The sequence below is a fragment of the Naegleria fowleri genome, assembly GCF_008403515.1.
Source record: "Naegleria fowleri strain ATCC 30894 chromosome Unknown tig9, whole genome shotgun sequence".
NCBI lineage: Eukaryota > Heterolobosea > Eutetramitea > Acrasida > Naegleriidae > Naegleria > Naegleria fowleri.
Window position 1 is genome coordinate 164,810 of NW_025407941.1, and position 17,621 is coordinate 182,430.

At 38.4% G+C, this 17,621-nt stretch overlaps 8 protein-coding genes across 8 annotated transcripts; 1 reads left to right on the plus strand and 7 right to left on the minus strand.

The window, feature by feature from the left end:
• Positions 1-440: 440 nt before the first annotated feature.
• FDP41_011264 (uncharacterized protein) lies at positions 441-947 on the plus strand (the record flags this gene model as incomplete). The annotated part of the gene is made up of 1 exon (XM_044701653.1): positions 441-947. One exon carries the CDS (start codon positions 441-443, stop codon positions 945-947), a length of 507 nt encoding a protein of 168 aa, XP_044567047.1.
• A 298-nt stretch (positions 948-1,245) lies between these two features.
• Positions 1,246-4,299, minus strand: FDP41_011265 (uncharacterized protein; the record flags this gene model as incomplete). Its single annotated transcript, XM_044701654.1, has 1 exon — positions 1,246-4,299. One exon carries the CDS (start codon positions 4,297-4,299, stop codon positions 1,246-1,248), a length of 3,054 nt encoding a protein of 1,017 aa, XP_044567048.1.
• Positions 4,300-4,585: 286 nt separating this feature from the next.
• On the minus strand, positions 4,586-5,374 carry FDP41_011266 (uncharacterized protein; the record flags this gene model as incomplete). Its single annotated transcript, XM_044701655.1, has 1 exon — positions 4,586-5,374. The coding sequence occupies one exon, from the start codon at positions 5,372-5,374 to the stop codon at positions 4,586-4,588; it is 789 nt and encodes a 262-aa protein (XP_044567049.1).
• A 248-nt stretch (positions 5,375-5,622) lies between these two features.
• On the minus strand, positions 5,623-6,396 carry FDP41_011267 (uncharacterized protein; the record flags this gene model as incomplete). The annotated part of the gene is made up of 1 exon (XM_044701656.1): positions 5,623-6,396. The coding sequence occupies one exon, from the start codon at positions 6,394-6,396 to the stop codon at positions 5,623-5,625; it is 774 nt and encodes a 257-aa protein (XP_044567050.1).
• Positions 6,397-7,649: 1,253 nt separating this feature from the next.
• Positions 7,650-10,095, minus strand: FDP41_011268 (uncharacterized protein; the record flags this gene model as incomplete). Its single annotated transcript, XM_044701657.1, has 4 exons — positions 7,650-8,546; positions 8,710-9,515; positions 9,701-9,801; positions 9,938-10,095. 4 exons carry the CDS (start codon positions 10,093-10,095, stop codon positions 7,650-7,652), a joined length of 1,962 nt encoding a protein of 653 aa, XP_044567051.1.
• Positions 10,096-10,372: 277 nt separating this feature from the next.
• On the minus strand, positions 10,373-11,437 carry FDP41_011269 (uncharacterized protein; the record flags this gene model as incomplete). The annotated part of the gene is made up of 1 exon (XM_044701658.1): positions 10,373-11,437. The coding sequence occupies one exon, from the start codon at positions 11,435-11,437 to the stop codon at positions 10,373-10,375; it is 1,065 nt and encodes a 354-aa protein (XP_044567052.1).
• A 650-nt stretch (positions 11,438-12,087) lies between these two features.
• FDP41_011270 (uncharacterized protein) lies at positions 12,088-13,548 on the minus strand (the record flags this gene model as incomplete). Its single annotated transcript, XM_044701660.1, has 1 exon — positions 12,088-13,548. The coding sequence occupies one exon, from the start codon at positions 13,546-13,548 to the stop codon at positions 12,088-12,090; it is 1,461 nt and encodes a 486-aa protein (XP_044567053.1).
• A 185-nt stretch (positions 13,549-13,733) lies between these two features.
• Positions 13,734-17,257, minus strand: FDP41_011271 (uncharacterized protein; the record flags this gene model as incomplete). The annotated part of the gene is made up of 4 exons (XM_044701661.1): positions 13,734-15,047; positions 15,098-15,135; positions 15,226-16,285; positions 16,331-17,257. 4 exons carry the CDS (start codon positions 17,255-17,257, stop codon positions 13,734-13,736), a joined length of 3,339 nt encoding a protein of 1,112 aa, XP_044567054.1.
• Between the last annotated feature and the right edge of the window lie 364 nt (positions 17,258-17,621).

Genomic DNA, 17,621 nt, shown 5'->3' on the forward strand with positions numbered 1-17,621 from the left:
TTTGTATCATTTTTTTCTTCTAACAACTATTTATCTAGAGTTATTAGATCAGTAAAAAACACGATGGACGAGAGGTTGAAAATATAGTACGAGGTCGAATGATTTTTTCACCTTAGTGAAGATTGCATGTGATCTTTCATGTTCGTTGCATCTTAATTGTTTCTTCAAACAGAGATCGATCTGATGATTCTATCTCTCATGATGATAGATTGGCACTTCTCGCATTTTGAAGAGCCAAACTCGGACAAACAACATCTGCTGTCAAACGCCACTAATTGCATTTTCAAAAAAAAACCGTCGATCACTGTTGAACCATTGCTTTTTCAGTTTTACTATTGGCACCGGCACTTGGCATCACAACATTATTGTGAAACGCATCTTCGTCCTTACCTTTCATTGAACGCAATTCTTTACAACCCTGAACCCCAACCATCATCAATATGGGCATTACACAAAACAAACTTCTCACCGTCGTCAAGGATCTCTCTCTCGAGAAATTACAATCTGGTCTCTCCATTGAAGAAGCTGAAAAGTTGTGGAACGAAGCAGACACCAATAAGGATGGAATTTTGAGTGAAAAGGAAGCCAAAGAACTTCTCAAAGATTTGAATTCATCTGTAATGAACAAGATTAAACAATCCTTGCAAAAATTGGAAGAGTATTTGCAATCAGAAGAATTGTTGAAAGAATGGATGAGTGATTGTGATGAAAATAAGGATGGAAAGATTACGAAAGAGGAATTTATGAAGGTTCTCACAACAGGACATGCCATTGATAAGATTCCAAAGATTTTGTTGGAAGGAGTTCATGACATTGAAGAGCAAGATAAGAAGAGAAAATTGAGTCAATGTTTGGGTGAGGATAAGGCTGCTGAAGAGGAAGAAGAGGAACCCAATACAAAGAAGAATGCAAAGAAGGTTAAAACAAAGAAGGTTAAAACAATCTGAGGAAAATATGGAACAATTCATGTAATCATCACTTCACAACACATGAGGTTTCAATGAAGTAGATCTAGAGCAGTACCTGTAAATAATCCCTGTCTAGATTGAAGCAATACGAAAAACTAAGTAAATGGTTATTGATTCATTTTCAAAGATTGTTGTCATATTCGGAAAAGAAATAGAACAACCCAAATTAATGAATAATGACGTTCTGTTATTATTAATATTATTAGTGTAAATCTAATGGTGAGGCAATCTTGAAAAATTCTCACTTGCTTTCGTCATTTCTATCCACAAGAACAATTTACTTGCTCAAATAAGTTACCAAGTCTGAGTAGGACATGGTGACAGGCAGCGTCTTGTCTTCGGCAAGCTTTTTCAAGAATGTTCTATGGAAATCAGTGAAAAGTACCTTCTTCAATTTGTCACTGCTTGGTTGACCAGTGATATTGGTATTTGCAATTCGAATTGGCATTTCTGTTTTGAGTTGAATTCTAAATAATTCACACAAGTCAAAAACTTTGGCAAGAAGTGGATCGTCACCAAATGGCAACTCCTCATTTTGATCGGCTTGCAAGGTGAATCTATTGTAATTCAACTCATAGACCAAATCAAAGAATTTTTCTCTGTCAGTATCCCATTGCTTTCTTCCTAGCCACAAATAAATTGCCATACCATCACACAGTAAATAGCATCCGTCTTCTGGGTTGATAAGTTTTCTGGAGAGAGGGAACAATTTCAAAACCTTTGGCTTATCTGAATCAGTATCTGCGGTTTCATCAGCAAGTAGATCAGTAACTGAAATCAACAAAGGATGAGACAGTAATATTGATTGTTGAACAGTACACGAGGTGAGATATAAAGAAGATGCTATTCTGTTGTCTGCTCTCACTTCCTTTCCTCCTAACAACATATTAGTTTTGCTGAGGCCACATACAAAAAGAGGTAAATATTGAAGGGAAACGGGCAAAGTTAATCCCATACCAATGCCAACATTTGCAACACTCTTATAACTGGTCACAGCTGATTTGAGCCACTTATCAATGAGAGTGGATCTTGAATTAGTGACTCCTTCCTTTGCCAAGTCGGCAGCTAAAATTTTACCCATCAAGTTAATCATACCTGTTGGTTGAGTGCTGTTGTAAAGAACAGACAATGAATTAGTAATTGGTAAGAGTAAATTGCAAACACGAATCTTTCTTTGTCCTTGTTCTGAGGTATAGAGAACAGCAACCTGAACACTGACGTTTGGTGTGGAGAGCATGGCACCAGTGTGAACCATTTGGAAGCCGAAGGTTTGAGTTCCTGAAATATTTGGTAGGGCCATTAAGTCATGTCCTCTGATGAAGAAGTTACCAAAGAAGTTCACAATTTTCATACCACTGCTCACTCTGATTCTCATGACGCTTTCAAATCCAGTCAACTCATCGATCAAGCATTGTTTCAAATCTGCAGCTAATTGGTGGCTTAATTGATCAGGATATTCATACAGTTTGCAGGAACCTCCAGTGAATTTGGAGAGACTAGAAAGTGTTGCAATATCCAAGAATGAGTGTGTAGATTCGGGAATGGCATAACAATACAAGTCACAACAAATTTGGTCCTTATTGAAAAGGAGAGCAAAATCTCTATAGCTGTTATCTACTGGTTGCAAAAGTTTTGCTTCGGTCTTATCATTTCCATAGTCATTTAAACTCTCGCGGTTGGTAAGCTTGTTTGGTCCAATTGTTGGTAATTGAGAAAGGAAAATAGAAACCTTTCCACCAAATCTTCCAATTAATCTACCTGCAGCATTAAGGGCAGATCCTAAACAGCACTCGACACTGGTAGATCCTCTAAACATGACCTCAAGCTTGTCCAACAAAATTTCCACTAAATTATAACTCTCTTCCAAATTAACAAGTAAATCGTTTGGCAATGGGAGAAGTGATTCGTTCAGTTCACCAACAACTAATTGTTGGGGTTGAGTAAGAGTTGATCTCAAGTTGAAAAAGTGAATCTTGCTATCAAAGCAAACAATACCAATCATTGTTCTTGGCGATTGCTCCTTCAAACCTTTCAAACAATTCTTAATAGCCTTTACAGATGCTTGGAACAAACCTCCATTAATACTATTGAAACTTGAATCTATTAAGAATAAATATGCAGGTGGCTGTGGAGGTCGAGACATGTATTCTTGAGGAGCCAAATACTCATAGACACCATTTGTGAGTTCGGGTCTTTCAAAAAAGTCCTGTCTCACCCCATTCATATCGGTTGGGCTGTAGTATCTTTTTGGAACTTCATTGATTTGCTTACAAACGTTACATTGCCACTTATTTCCGAATTCAATGAATTGAACAAATGGGTTGATGTAGGTTCTGCAATTATTACAACGAATAATCAAGTTTCCTCCGATAGTGGGTACTTCTTTGAGATGGAAAGGCTTCAATACACAACCAAAAGGTAATCCATATCGGTTAAGAAGATCTAAACTTTGTGGAACTGCATTACACGACATTTTCATTGTGTTTTCGTCGCTTTGAAGTGATTTGAATACTTCTGCTGCTGTTTTGGTATCATTTACGTAGATACTTTTATAGAGATTGTAATGGGCTTGATAGAGAGGAGAAACATCGGGCTGACCTGAGATGTGAGCAGTCAATAGCTCTCCAGCTTCCTTTGGTTGTGGCATATTATTTGGCATTATATTCACATAAGGAGCATTTTGTTGTGGGTTCAATGTGAGAGTGCCCATATGAGAAATAACATCTTGCACGCTGTAGTTTTGTCCTTGTTCAAAGGCAGTCTCTGGATGTTGAATGGAAGGAATCGCCGCTGAAGTGGTACCCAATGTTGACTGAGTGGTTCCTGGAGGAATAGCACCTGTGCTTGGAGGGAGCACAGTACCATGCTGCTGCTGCTGAGTGAGAGCACCATGAAGAGCTTCACCTCCAAATTTGAGTTCTGTTGGAGGAGGGCCTACATTCTTGGTTCCCGAAATACCGGATTGAAGAGCAGGATTGTAAAACTGTGAAGATGTTGTTGTTGGTGGAGTGATGGAAGTTGTTTGATATAGGCCTGTGGTGCCATAATTTCCATATCCACCTGTAGGCATTGTAGGATCATAAAATCCTCCTCCGGTTGTAGTGGTTGGTGTTTGGCTTGATGATGTAGGATTATAAAATCCTCCAGTATTGGTGGTAGGAGATGATTGGACCATAGATGATGAAGATGGATGATAGAATCCACCTCCCACTTGAGGTGGTTGATTCATCATCATCATATTTTGATGAGGAGAGGGTGGAGATCGAACATTTTGCTGCTGTGCTGATTGCTGTTGATGAAGAAGGGGATTGTAAAATTGTTGTGGATTCATTTTTTGATAAGGTTTTTGGAAGCGAGAGTAGCAACCTACACGTGGCGTTGTGCTGTTTTCAGGAATACTTAATATTGGAGACCTGTTTTCATAATGAAGATAAATTCACCTTGTCTTTGTGTCGACGAGTTTTTATAATTACTCAATGATGACAAAAGGATCTTGTTGTACACGTCTTTTTAATCGTCATCTTCGATTACAACTCTTCACGATGGGTCCTTCGCTTCAGATTGTGCGCTTGCCACATCATATGGTTTCCAGTCTGACACGTGGTGATGATGGTTGTTTATTGAGACGACATACTGGTGATTCGTGCATTCTTCATTTCCTTGAGCTCATCTAAAACCATTTCATAGCTCGTGTAAACAATGCCTCCAGCAATACCTTCCCTGAGCAAATTGAAATAATTCAAATAATGAGCACTCGAACGATACGACGCAAAATTACAACACAAATGAGTTCCAATCGAAATAACAGCTGCCGTCAGAAAGTGGCCCAACCAGTGTGAGACCTCTCGTGTTGTTGTTGGTGAAGTTGACGATCCATTATTCTCTCCCACACTAACCACACTAGATACCAAAATGTGTTGCAAGACTTGACGAGAACTCAACCAACGATAAAGAGCATAACTCAAAGTACTTCTTCCGATGAGTCTACCCATGGTTTGGAATGAGAGAGTATCTCCACACAAGTAAGCCACAAGCCTCTCCATGGCACCACTCACACTGCCTGCCAGTACATGAACGTACATGGAGGTTTGAGTCGACACGGATCGATCACGAACAGGCATTAGGAATTGAGTCACGAAGGATCGAGTCGACCACAACACTCCTCCATAAATTCCAACTTTTGAAATTATGATCAATTCCTTCTTGATTTGCTTGCGTCGATCGGCTGTGGAGGAGGCAACGATCGCTCCTGTTTTGGCAGCATTTAAATCATCACTGTGAATGGTAGAATTCCAAAATTTTCGGAACGCATAGGTTAATAGAGAGGACGATGCTCCTGCCATAAAGCTCATCCATACAGTTTTCCATTCGTTGTGAACCTCCTCTGTGATGTTGTTGGAAGACATTTTTTTCTTAATGTGGAAAGAAACACTCACACACCTTCCATTCCATTTCTTCTAATTAAGTGTTTCTTGCATTCATTAGTGAGGTAAACGCAGTGTTCATCATTGCAGTTTATTATTAGTGAGGTAGTAGAGATGAAAAAGGCACATAAATTGTATGCCCATTCATTCATGCACATGGAAGCACTTTGCATTTCTCATCCACATTGGTTCCTCTTCCACCAGGTCCGTTTGTTTGCCAACTTGCCCAATTACATCCATTTCCTCCAGCAGCCACAAGTAAGGGAGTATTCGTGTTCGAAACGACTACAAACGAGCCTCCTATATATGATCAATGACAAGTAAAACTTCTTTCGAAAGATAATGAATGAACATTCCACTGTTCCTTTGTTGAGTTGGAAAACACCACTCACTTCAGCTCCGTATCCAGCACGAATGGAGTTGTTGTATGGATTTGATCCTCCAGCTGCTCCAGCAGCAGTAATGAGAAAACGGCCATCAAATGGTACTGTCCATTGTTGAATGCCATTGACAAGTGTCACTTTTCCGTTTAGATCGGGCTGATCTGAGTAATAAGTGTCAACACTTGTGGGTCCATTCGGTCCTTCTGTGCCTAAATTTGAAAAACGGACTGATAATATTCTCGAAGGTTCTCTCAAAACATTTCCAATGTTTGACACTTCGATTTCTAAATCCTTAATTCCCTCATCAAGGCCATGCACCTGAACCAGATGAAGCGTTTTTACATTTTCAGAAAAATTATGTTTCAATTCGTTGAAATCTCTTTGAACTCGAATAAACTTTGTGATTTTTGCTTCTATCAATGCATAGGCTCCAAGTGAATGAATGTTTTCAAATGATTCTTTCATATCTGCTTGAATCTCCTTAAACTTTAATATACTTCGAATCGAATCAGTTCCTTCTCGACACAATTCACAAATCTGGTCATTTAATTCTTGACCTCTCTTGTCAATCATTTGCTTTGCATTCTCACAAAATGATTTCACTTGTTGCTTCAGTTCCATTTTTTTCTTTTCAATTTCTTCCAATTCATAACGTAACATCTTTTCATCACAGGAATGCTCTTGAACCCATTCTGAAATATCCTTCTCCAACAAAGAGACATGTTGTTTGAGCCAACTTCTCTCCTGTTCAGCAATCTCTTCAATCAATTCACAACAATGTCCTTTATGAGTTTTACTAAATGCACAACAAGCACAAATCAAAGCTTCACAGAGGTCCGACAATAAATATTCATTGGACTCTGATCATGATGAGGACATGTTGGAGTGATTTTCAACAAGAGACTTTAATTCATGTTGAGGATATCGAACCAAATGTTTTTTACCATGAAATCCACAAAAATTGATTTGACAGTTGGAACAGAGAGATGAGAGGCAGGTTCCTCGTCTCCTAATTGCTTACACATATGGAGCAATGACTCCACACGCATTTTTTTTTAAAATTCAACATGACTAGAATTCACAACACTTGACAGGATGAAGGACAAGTCGGAAATTCATAAATAGAAAAAATGAAGAAGGAAAAACAACAAGGACAACAATGATCATGAAGCTCTCAAAGAGAAGGACCTCTCCCAGGCATGGACCCAATTGTTCAGTTTTTAGATTTACGTTGACGACATTCCACTTTGTATTTTATCCATAGCGAAAGAGAAACTCAATAATTTCAAGAAAAGAACAATATGTAATTCGATCATACATACAAATTCAATGCCACTTTTCATGAAACGCTTAGAGAACAAATATGTCCATTTATTTTTATTACTCGATTAATCGATGTAATTTGAGTAAGGATGGAATCGTTTCGTTATTTAGGGGTTCCATTTATGTCACAAATGTTAAAGGAGATGGAACAACATTTTAAGTTTCACAGCTCAACAGTGTCACAAATCCAAGAAAAATCTAGAAATAACTGTTAGAAAGGTCAGAACTATATTGGAGAGGCTCAGTTCACACTGAAATCTGTGCTTCCTTTTATTGTCTAGAATCCCAAGGTAATGATTGTCACATTGAAAAAGAAAAATTGAATATTATTCTTGATCGGCTGGAATTTGGGAATTAGGACAGCCAAAGAGCAACTTGGAGGAAATGACCATGCGGACTGGCTGTTTTTCTTAAAGATGAATCACTGTGAATCTGGATTGGGACCTTATGTTGTTCATCAAGTACTCGACACTAGAAATTGATTTTTTCTGAGCGAACCAAACACCATTCTGAATACGATGAATATGGAAGTGTTTATTACTTTCACAAGTTTAGGTTCTTCTTTGATCCGCTAAAATCATATCAGCTGCCTTTTCAGCAATGGCAGCCACTGGTGCATTGGTATTTCCTCTCACCACACTTGGCATGACACTGGCATCGACCACTCGCAATCCACTTACACCACGCACTCTGAGACGAGCATCGACCACTGCTTGTGGATCATCACTTCTTCCCATCTTGCATGTCGAAGTGGGATGATACAAAGTTGTGTACATATTGGTGATACATTCCCTCACTTGTTGTGGAGTTTTGAATTCATCTGGATCACAGAAAATGTAGCTCTCAATCAATTGATTCAAAGGTTCAGTTTTGAATGCTTTTTGCAATTCACGAACACCCTCCACCAACACATTGACATCATGTTCATGTCCCAAATAATTTCCATGAATTAGTGGAGGAACCTTAATGTCCTTAGAGATCACTTCGACATGACCACGAGCCTTAGGTTTCAATCCGACTATTCCCACACTCACACCATCCTCTCCAGGGTACTCGATGGAGGAGTGATGAACAAAGAATCCAGGAACGGCCACAATTTGCAAATCAAACGGTTCATTATTTTGTTTGGCATAACTCGATCGGAAAAAACCTTGAATGTGAGGAGCAGCCACTGTGAAAAGTTTCCAACTTTCAGGAACTGCATTAGGGAAGAGTTTTTGAGCCCATTCTGATTTCAAAAATTCAAAAGAAGATCCTGCAAAGTATTGCAATAAATTGAGAATACTTTCATAGGAATGGAGAGATTTGACACCTTTTTTGAGTTTGGCAATCACTGCACCGAGATTGTGATCTTGCAAGTTTTGACCTACTCCTGGAATGTGACTCACGAGAGGAATGTCCAATTTTTGCAAGAGATACTTGTCAGCAATTCCAGAAACGGTCAATAACTGTCACAGAGAAGGTGTGACATGTGAATAAGGTCAATTGAGGGAGTAATAGTATCCAAATGCATTTGAAATTAATATATTCATATTCACAAATAATGGAATATATCATTAAATTCCTTGTTGTGAATATCTAATAAATCATTCTTCATCATCCTCCACTTACCTGAGGAGATCCAATTGCTCCAGCACTTACAATGACTTCACGTCTCGCTCTCACACTCACCACTTCACCTGTCAATTCATTCAAATATTCCACTCCAATTGCTTTCTTTTGTCCTATCAATTCTTTCTCTTCAAACAAAATTCTTCTCACCAAACTATTCGTTCTCACATGAATATTTCCTCTCTGAAGAGTCTCTTCGTCTAAATAGGCCTCAGCCATGGAATGTCTTCTTCCATTCTCATCAATGGTTTGATGATGAAAGGAAATGCTTTCCAAAATTTTGTGTCCTTCACCTTTTTCCAATAATTGTTCTTCTTCAGGAGTGAGTGCATTAGGGTCCTCTCGATGTGGAATATTCATGGATTGACTCAATGATTCCATCACGACATGATTTAAATCAAAACCTAACTGTTGACGTGCCTGATCCATCAATGGTTTCAATCGTCTCACTTTCAATCGACCCTCTTTTCCGTGATATTTCATATTTGCATTCTCAGAAAGGATTTTTTCATTCTTTTTGAAATAGTTCAACATGTCACTGTAAGACCAATCCATGGTCAACTTTTCATTCAATGCTGTTGTTGTTGAATTGTTGACTTCTCTCAGCAATGCATTCCATTCTTCATAATCTAATGGATGACCACGAATATAGAGATTGGCATTCACACTCGAACAACCTCCAACAACACGTCCTCGAGGCATGTAAATGGTTCGATTTCTAAGTTGAGGATTGGGAGTAGTTTCGTAGGCCCAATCCAATGTGTTGTTCATGGTTAATTTACCAAAACCTAATGGAAAGTGAATGGCTGTGAGCATAATTATTAATTTTGAAAAATGTCAGGTGTGAATAGAGAGTTGATCAATATGTGAAATAAATGGTAATGACATTACGTTTGGTGAAATAATAGTGTGTCAGTGACAACAACGACATCATTTCAGAATGATGATGTTGTTGTTACATGTGAATGAGATTGATGTTGCTGATACTCACCGAGAGGATAATTATTGGATGATCCTGCTTCGAGAATCAGCACGGAGTAATTATTGGCATGTTGAGACAATCGATGTCCGAGAACACTTCCAGCAGTTCCACTGTGAAAATGAATGAATAATAATTATTATTATTAATATAATTTGATGGTCATGATCAATCCAAGGATCATCGAGATCGATCCAAATCAAACATTAGGTTTCTTAAATTCAATTGATGAAAATAAAGTGAACCTACGCTCCAACAATGATGAAATCAAATTCTCTAAATTTCTTCACATATTCAGTAGATCGAAACTTTTCGAATCTGTCCTTGAAGAAGAGTGAACGAGGTGCCAAATAAACAGCAATGGCAATGGTCACAAAGATGAAAAACAATGACGTGAGTTTGGACATTTTTTCAACTCGAATTATCATGTTAAATGTCAGAAGAGAATACATCATGATGAAAGCAGCAACATGAACTGTACATGGATGTATTAGATATTTGTGAATGTGAATGGAGCATGCATCACCTTTTTTTTTGCTTTTTTTGTTCCATTGAAAGGGCACTAATTTCTCTCTTCATTTCTTCTAATTTATGCTCATACTTTAATTCTAGCAAATATTCTGATTGTTACAGCAACAAACTGGCGTGATGCAATTAACTAGTCAGAGATGTGAACCACAGCATTTAAAGGGCGTCTTCTTCGTCTTGATGTTGAAATAATTGAGCGACTCGATTCACCAATATTCTTCTTGATTCATTTCTCGACGACGTTTTTGTGATTCCTCTTGGTGATGAAAAGGCCGAATGAACGATTGTTTTCGAGGATGTCATTTCTCTTTTCACTTTTCGATACTGTTTCTTCACGGAGGGAGGTGATGAAGGACGATTTTGTTCTGGTGTGAGGCATCGTTGAGGTGTGACACGAGGTCTATTGGTATTGGATTGATTACATGTTTGGTTACTAGCCCTAAGATGTTTCCGATGTGTGTCTACATAATTCATGCTTGGATATGATGAACATCCTGATTGAGCATTCGTTGGATGATGTTGATCCAATAAATTCAATCGAGTGAAAAATACTTGACTAGTAAGATTCATTGGAATAAATCGCTGACTGCTGTCTGCAATGTTTGAATATAAATTAGGTAAAGCCTGACACATGTTCGATGTTGTTGAAGTGCTTGACAATGTTGGAAACGGCACCACCAATCTTGTAGTTTTTCTCAATGGTCCATTCAAATTTACCTTATTGGGAGAATCAATTCCTCTTCGTTCCAAAAGTTGAACAAAAGCCTCTCCTTGATCTAAAATTGAGGTCGTTGTTGATGAGAATGCATTCAAATCCAGTCGTTCATCCAAGAGTTGAGTCACCGAAGGTAACCACGAAGACTCGTCCGAGTTGGAGAATGAAAATGGTGGTGAGCTCAACAATGAGAGATTGGGAGTGAACACATGAGGAGAGACAATAAGGCTTGTCGAGGGATCGGATGGAAAGAGTGAAGTCTTGTTCGACGGAAGAAGATTCAAAGAAGGACTTGTGTCAAGTGGAGGACGTTCAGTGTCAACTTGCACATGTGTGGTGGAAGGTACATTCATGATGGATGAATGATGATGTGGTTGAGCATGTTTTGAGTCCTTAGAGGAATGATCGTGCTGAGGTTGTAGGGAGGATGATTGGGTGAGAGGAAGAAAAGGCTTGTCATTCTCAAAGGCTTTTCTCTTCTCCAAGGAGGATGATGAAGGCTTCATTCTTTTTTGAAGTTAAATTGGAAGACGAGAGTTATTTTCTTGTTTTTTTTGAGTCTGGTTGCTGTCAAGTTGTCATGCACTGGCGCCATAATTTGCACATTGTGATGAAATACCATTTCCATTTTCAAGTGGGCTTTCCATATTCTCTTGAGGACTCCATAACAAGAGCTCATACATGAGATGCAACAAGTCTCCAGTGAACTCATGAGCACAAGCAATGACCATTTTAGTGACTAGATGCAACTTTTTGAGAGGTTCAGTACACATTCGGTATGAACTCAATTCTTTCATCAACATGAACCTGATTGGCGATTAATACAGAAATCTCCATTTCTGATCACTGTGTTTATTGAGGTTAATATTTTGTGATGAATGTTGTACAATGAGAATACGTTCTATCAAATAAAAGAAGGGAGGAAGGTACCAAATAGATCATCCTAACATCTTTTGGTAGTCAAGATGGTCTATTTGTTACAAACCTCCTATCAACTTCTATAAGATAGAACACACAGTTGTCTTGTCCAGCATTTCATGTACAGATCAACAAAAAGTCAAACCCAAACTCTCACAGAATGTGATTTGACTCTTTGTAGACGTGTACATTTTCAAACGCAGACAAGACAACTCTCAAACACTGTTCTTCAAACAAGTCAATGAATTGTTAATCCATGGCTAGTTTCTGAGCAATGATTGGTAATAAATTCATAGTGTACGGGTTTCATAACGTAAGGTGAATATTTGTTCAATATGCCTGTTCTGGAGGCAACAGTTCCACCTCTTGAAGAAATGTTCACAATGTTATGAACACCCTTTGCTTTGCCTGTTTGGCAATACAAGAAAAGAGGTGGGTTTGTTGAATTTTCAACCTTGATCCAGGTATATTTCTTGGGAGGTTTTGGAATCATCTTCAAGATACCCTTCAAAGAAACATAAATCTTGTTGTTGAGGATTTTGGTGTCTTTGGAGAGAGGTTCAATTGAAATTTTAAGTGTTTGCTCATAGTGGAGATGTTGATGTTCATCGATGAGATCTGTTGGTTTTGGCCCATACTGACGTCTCGGAGTCGAGTACGTGTGTAGATGGACTGTATGGGTTGGAAGAGAGCCATCACTCTCAAGTTCCAACTCTAAATAAGTCGCTGAAGCGGAGAGTTTGTCATACCAATTCTGTTGTTGAGTGCCGTTAGTGCTTTCTTCTGAATGATCATCGCTACCAGTGTAGGAGGAGGAAGAAGAATCCACAACACCACCAGTAACAACAGTCATATCGGAAGAAGCTGGTTTGGTCTCGTATTGTTTCTTCTTCTTCTTCTTATTGGGAGCTTTTCTCTTCTTGGTTTTACTTTCTACTTGCTCCTCCAAAGTGGTGTTGGTCAAAGTAGTAGTGGAGCCTCTCTTTCGCTTCTTCTTCTTGTTGTTGTCATTTTCATCATCAAGACTCTCGTTGGCACAGGATGGAGAGAGACTCGATGACAACCACAACAAGTGGTCCTCCTCTTTGGGACTATCAGAGGGTGCTCCAATTATTAGAGCATGTTGTTGTGAAAGAGGAGGTGGTACTTGAAGATCAGCCAACTCACGAGTGGTGCCGAATGTAAAAGCAGCAGCCAGCATCGGATATAACGGGTTCATCATGAATCCCACTACTTTTTCAGTACTGATACTACTGGTAGTAGTGGTGGTCGTCATAGCAGCAGCTGTAGAAATGGAAGGAGAAACAGCCATCATCATTACTTGTCCAAATTCATCAACATATTGTTGTGGATGTTCGTTCATGAGAGTAGCGGTTGGAGGCATCAACGCCAACGAATGGAATGGATCATCATATTCTGCAAATAATTCGTTGTTGTTATTATTATTTTCGTAGACGTAGTTATTACTTGTAATCAGATCATAATAATTGTTATTCTTAATTTCAACGAAAGTCTTTGAATGACGATCATCATCACTGGGAATGAATTGGAGTTCATCGTTCCGTTCAGAATTATTAATATTGAAGGAATCCTCTTGGGATGAGGATGCGAGGTTGAGATCTGAATACAAGGTACCTGATGATTCAGACTTGCTCTCTTGCTCGAAGAGCAAATCATCAAAATCCAAAGAGTCAAGCATTTTCATGTTGAGATTTTTTTTATAGAAGTGACTTTTGTCAGGTGATTTACAACGCTGTGTTTTCTTCTCAACAGATTTTCAGAAAATCAAAGAGAAAGGCGAGAAAACAATCCTTATCCATGGTCATGAAATGTCAAGATGCAATTCTGTTTCTTTCACACTCTTTTTGAAAAATGTCAGTAATTTTATTGAAATTCTACATTCACTTCTCGGCTGTTCGTATCATGCTTTCGTTGATAGAAGAGCAAGTAAGCGTTTGATGTTCTGATTTCCTTTTCTTGGACATGAGTGACTGAGGAGTCATTAAAGCAATACCACTTGTTGTCTTCACAATTTTTAGCATAAGTGTAGTAATGGCCACCTCCCAATCCTCCTGTGTGACAACTGATGGCAAAAAGGTCATAGAGCATATGGTCCTCAGGAGCTTGAACCATATAATCGCTCAAATCTAGATTGGAGATTGGAAAGTCGACATATGTCGTCACTTTTTCTCTTCCAAGACGATTATATCCAAATCTCTTCAAATGGATGATGAGTATTTCTGGGCTAGACCAAATGCAACATTGCTTGAATGCACACACATGAGTCTTACATCGAGGGCAGTACCATTGATCTCGTTGTCCCAATTGTTCCATTTCACTATTCACTTTCAAGCAATCATCCAAAGTAATATGACCAATTTTTGAGTTTGGTTGCTCAACATGTGTATGTTGCAAATGTACAGTAACAGCTTCTTTTGTCTTGAGGAAAGATACATCCAACCAATCAACAGAGAAAATATACTTGTCATGTTCTAATAAATATTTTCTGACCATATCTTCTTCATCACTGTACAGTATCGGTATGCCACCACAATCGGCAACAACTTCAACAGACTTGTCAATAACAGATAATTTGAAAGGAATATTTTCAGGGTCAAAGGTGGGAAATACAGTCTTTCGTAAAATTTCTAATTTTTGTTCGTTGGTGTATTCTTCTCCTTCGTTCTCTGGAGTTGGAATAATGTTGGACTCGGGATCTTCTGGTGTCTTCTTAGCTACTCGTTGCAAATGATCCCAAAGAATACCATAAAATTCTTTGGTTGTGATCTCTCTGTTCACAAACAAAATGAAGGGTATTCCAACATTCTTGAAAAGCGTTTCTCCTCCCGTATTTGGATATCGTTGTCTCATGTGAATAATCAAATATTTATCCTCAGAATAATCATCTGGAATATCAACACACAACACTTTTGGAGTGGATCTTGCATTTGGGTCAATAACGCCAACACTCTCGTTCAATTCAAGAGCTCTTCCAACAGAAAATCCTGCCATTGTGAAGAACATGACTTTGTTTGGGTCTCTTCCGCTCACTTTGGCGAATTGAGTTGCAAGAACTTGAACTGTTGCCTGCTTTGGAAGTTCAACTGTATATTTTGTTGCTCTGGAACCTCCTTCTGTATTCATTAGGATGACATCCATTCGGAATGGCATGCTTTTTCCAACAGGAACCGATAGGTACTGAAAAAGTGTTAACTAATTGAGATCATATTTTCAACTTGAAAACTTACCATGAAGGGATCAAATTTCACAGAAATCTTGTTGCAAACTGTACAGGAGAGTAAATGTGTGAAAATTAGCCGATTGTTGAGAATGAAATTGATTTCTTCAAATAAAACAAGCACATCGTAGTACTTACTGTTGCAAATAAGAGTTGATTTTAGCTGACCTTGAAATAGATCAACAATGATGCTATCATTTCGTTTTAAATGTTGTTCCCATGCTTCCTTGGCAACAACTTCATCAGGTCTTCCATTACTATCTTTCATTTCAATATATGGCTTATCTTTGACCTTGTTGAGATCTTCGTGAAGTCCATCTAATAAGTAAGATATTAATTCTTGAGAATCATGTTGATTATATCCAGAAAATTGTGGAGCAAACTGACTAATGGCATATTTGAAATTGACAGGTGAATACAATGAACCACCACTCCACATTTCCTTAATCAAAGTGGCAAAATTATTTGCTAATTTTCCTTTTGTTCCGAGTACATTACTTGTGTTAATGTGTTTTGCATAGTGGCCACTCAAGAAATAATTTTTGAGAGGTACCGTATTACTTAAGCATTGAATAGCACTATTCATGAAGCAGGTATTACCCAGGTTTCGTAAGCCACAGAGCCCCTTTTTCTTGCTCTTTCCAGAGGCACTAGTTGCAATGCCCAGGGCGCTATAGGAATAGTCTTTAATACTATCCCAAATTTCTGAGAATTTTCCTTTCTTTTCCTCTTCATCTTCTTCACTTTCGTCACTATTCTCACTCTTCTCTCGAGAATCCAGTGGAAATTCACCTCCTGGTTGTCTAAATTCGAAAACCACGTTTTGACCATCGACTAATTTTGCCTTCTCAAGAGTTTGGCTGTCACTATCAGCAATGCAACGTGCTGGGCTTCCTTCCAAAAAACTCCACAATCTACAATTTTTTATCGCATTTTGCTTAGATCCTCTCTCAATATTAAACAAAATGTGACCAAGTAATTTTAAATCTCGTGTGGCCATCTTCTTACTGACAAGAATGATCTGTTGTGTATTCTTCAAAACCTTTCCCTGTTCATTTGTCATGAATAATTTCAGCAATAATGGATGAATCTCTAAACGTTTCATTTGATTATTCTCCAAACCATCGATTATGACTTTTCTGACAATTTTTTGGTTACCATTGCATTCCCCATACCATGACGACAGTAAATCATAGCTCTAAAAAAGCATAAGCTAATGAATATAAGTACGTCGAATACGAACCTCTTCAGTGATAATCTCATAGTCTTGAGAACCCATGATGTGTTTCTTTAACAACAAGGTAAACAGCACTGATCCGTCTCGGCTCAAATTTGTAAACTCGCTTGCATATGGATGAGAGATATCAAATCCCCTGTAAATAATTATTTTGTCAATCATGTCGCTGTTGTCTATTGGTCCTGGAGGTCCGATCTTTCGATGTTGATGGTTGTCTTTATGCTTTTTCTTATCTTTTGGGTGTTCATCGTCTGAATAATTTACATATTCCTTCCAATCTCTCCACCATGCCTGCGATATTAGAACATTTGTAGCACCAGGCTTGAATGGAGTCTTATTTTCTATTAATTTGATTTTTTCTCTTTGTTTTTTCGCATCGGGTTTAGTGGCCTTTTTTAATTTGCTTCTTGCTGTGGTGACCAAAGAATTGCCGACAGAGGATTGTTTTGCTTCGGGTTGTGTGGTTGTTTCTTCTGTAGGAGGTGTTAATTTAGCTTCATCTTGTTCGTTTGGAGATGATTTTTTTGTGTTTTGATGTGTTTTACCTGTGGTTTCTCCATTGGTTTGGTTTTTATGACCTGTATGTTCAAGACTTGACGACGACGATGATGAAGAGGAAGACGACGATGATGTACAAGGCGACTCTGTCTTATTTGAATTTTGATACAAAGAATTCAAATTCATTCCGTTCGTAGTTTCCATCGAATCGGAGGCAGAAGGAGCCGTAATTGTTGACGGCAGTGGAAATGAATTAGCTGTTGTTGTGGTTGTGGATAAAGAGCCATTCATTTCATGAGCTCCATCCTCTTCCGAAAAATGGGTGTTGTTGGTTACATCGGAGGAGGTGTCCATCTTGGAAGAAGCCAGACATGGTGGTGGCTTCATCAACACAGAAGTTGATGCTGAATCCTCTGAAACATTTTCATTGTTCATTTTTTTTACAATCTCATCGACGACGAACAAATTGGGCGTTGCATTCCGAATGTGGAAGATGGGCAATATTCTCTCGAGTGTGACACAGCGACTCAGAGAGCTCTTCTTCCATCATGATGACGCACCATGATCATTGTTTTCAACGCCCTTTGCGACTTGATGAATCAAAGGAACATTTTTGTTTTGGAAAGCGCATCCAAGTGATTTATTTGTGTGTTGTTGTTGATTTCTTTTTACATGGTGTACACACAATTCGAGCTTGATTCTTTCAAGGGGTCTTGATGAATGTTGAATCAGACAAGCTCCAAATTTGTGTGATTTCTTCTTCATTCTTCAGCTGTACAAACAAACTTTTCAACAACAA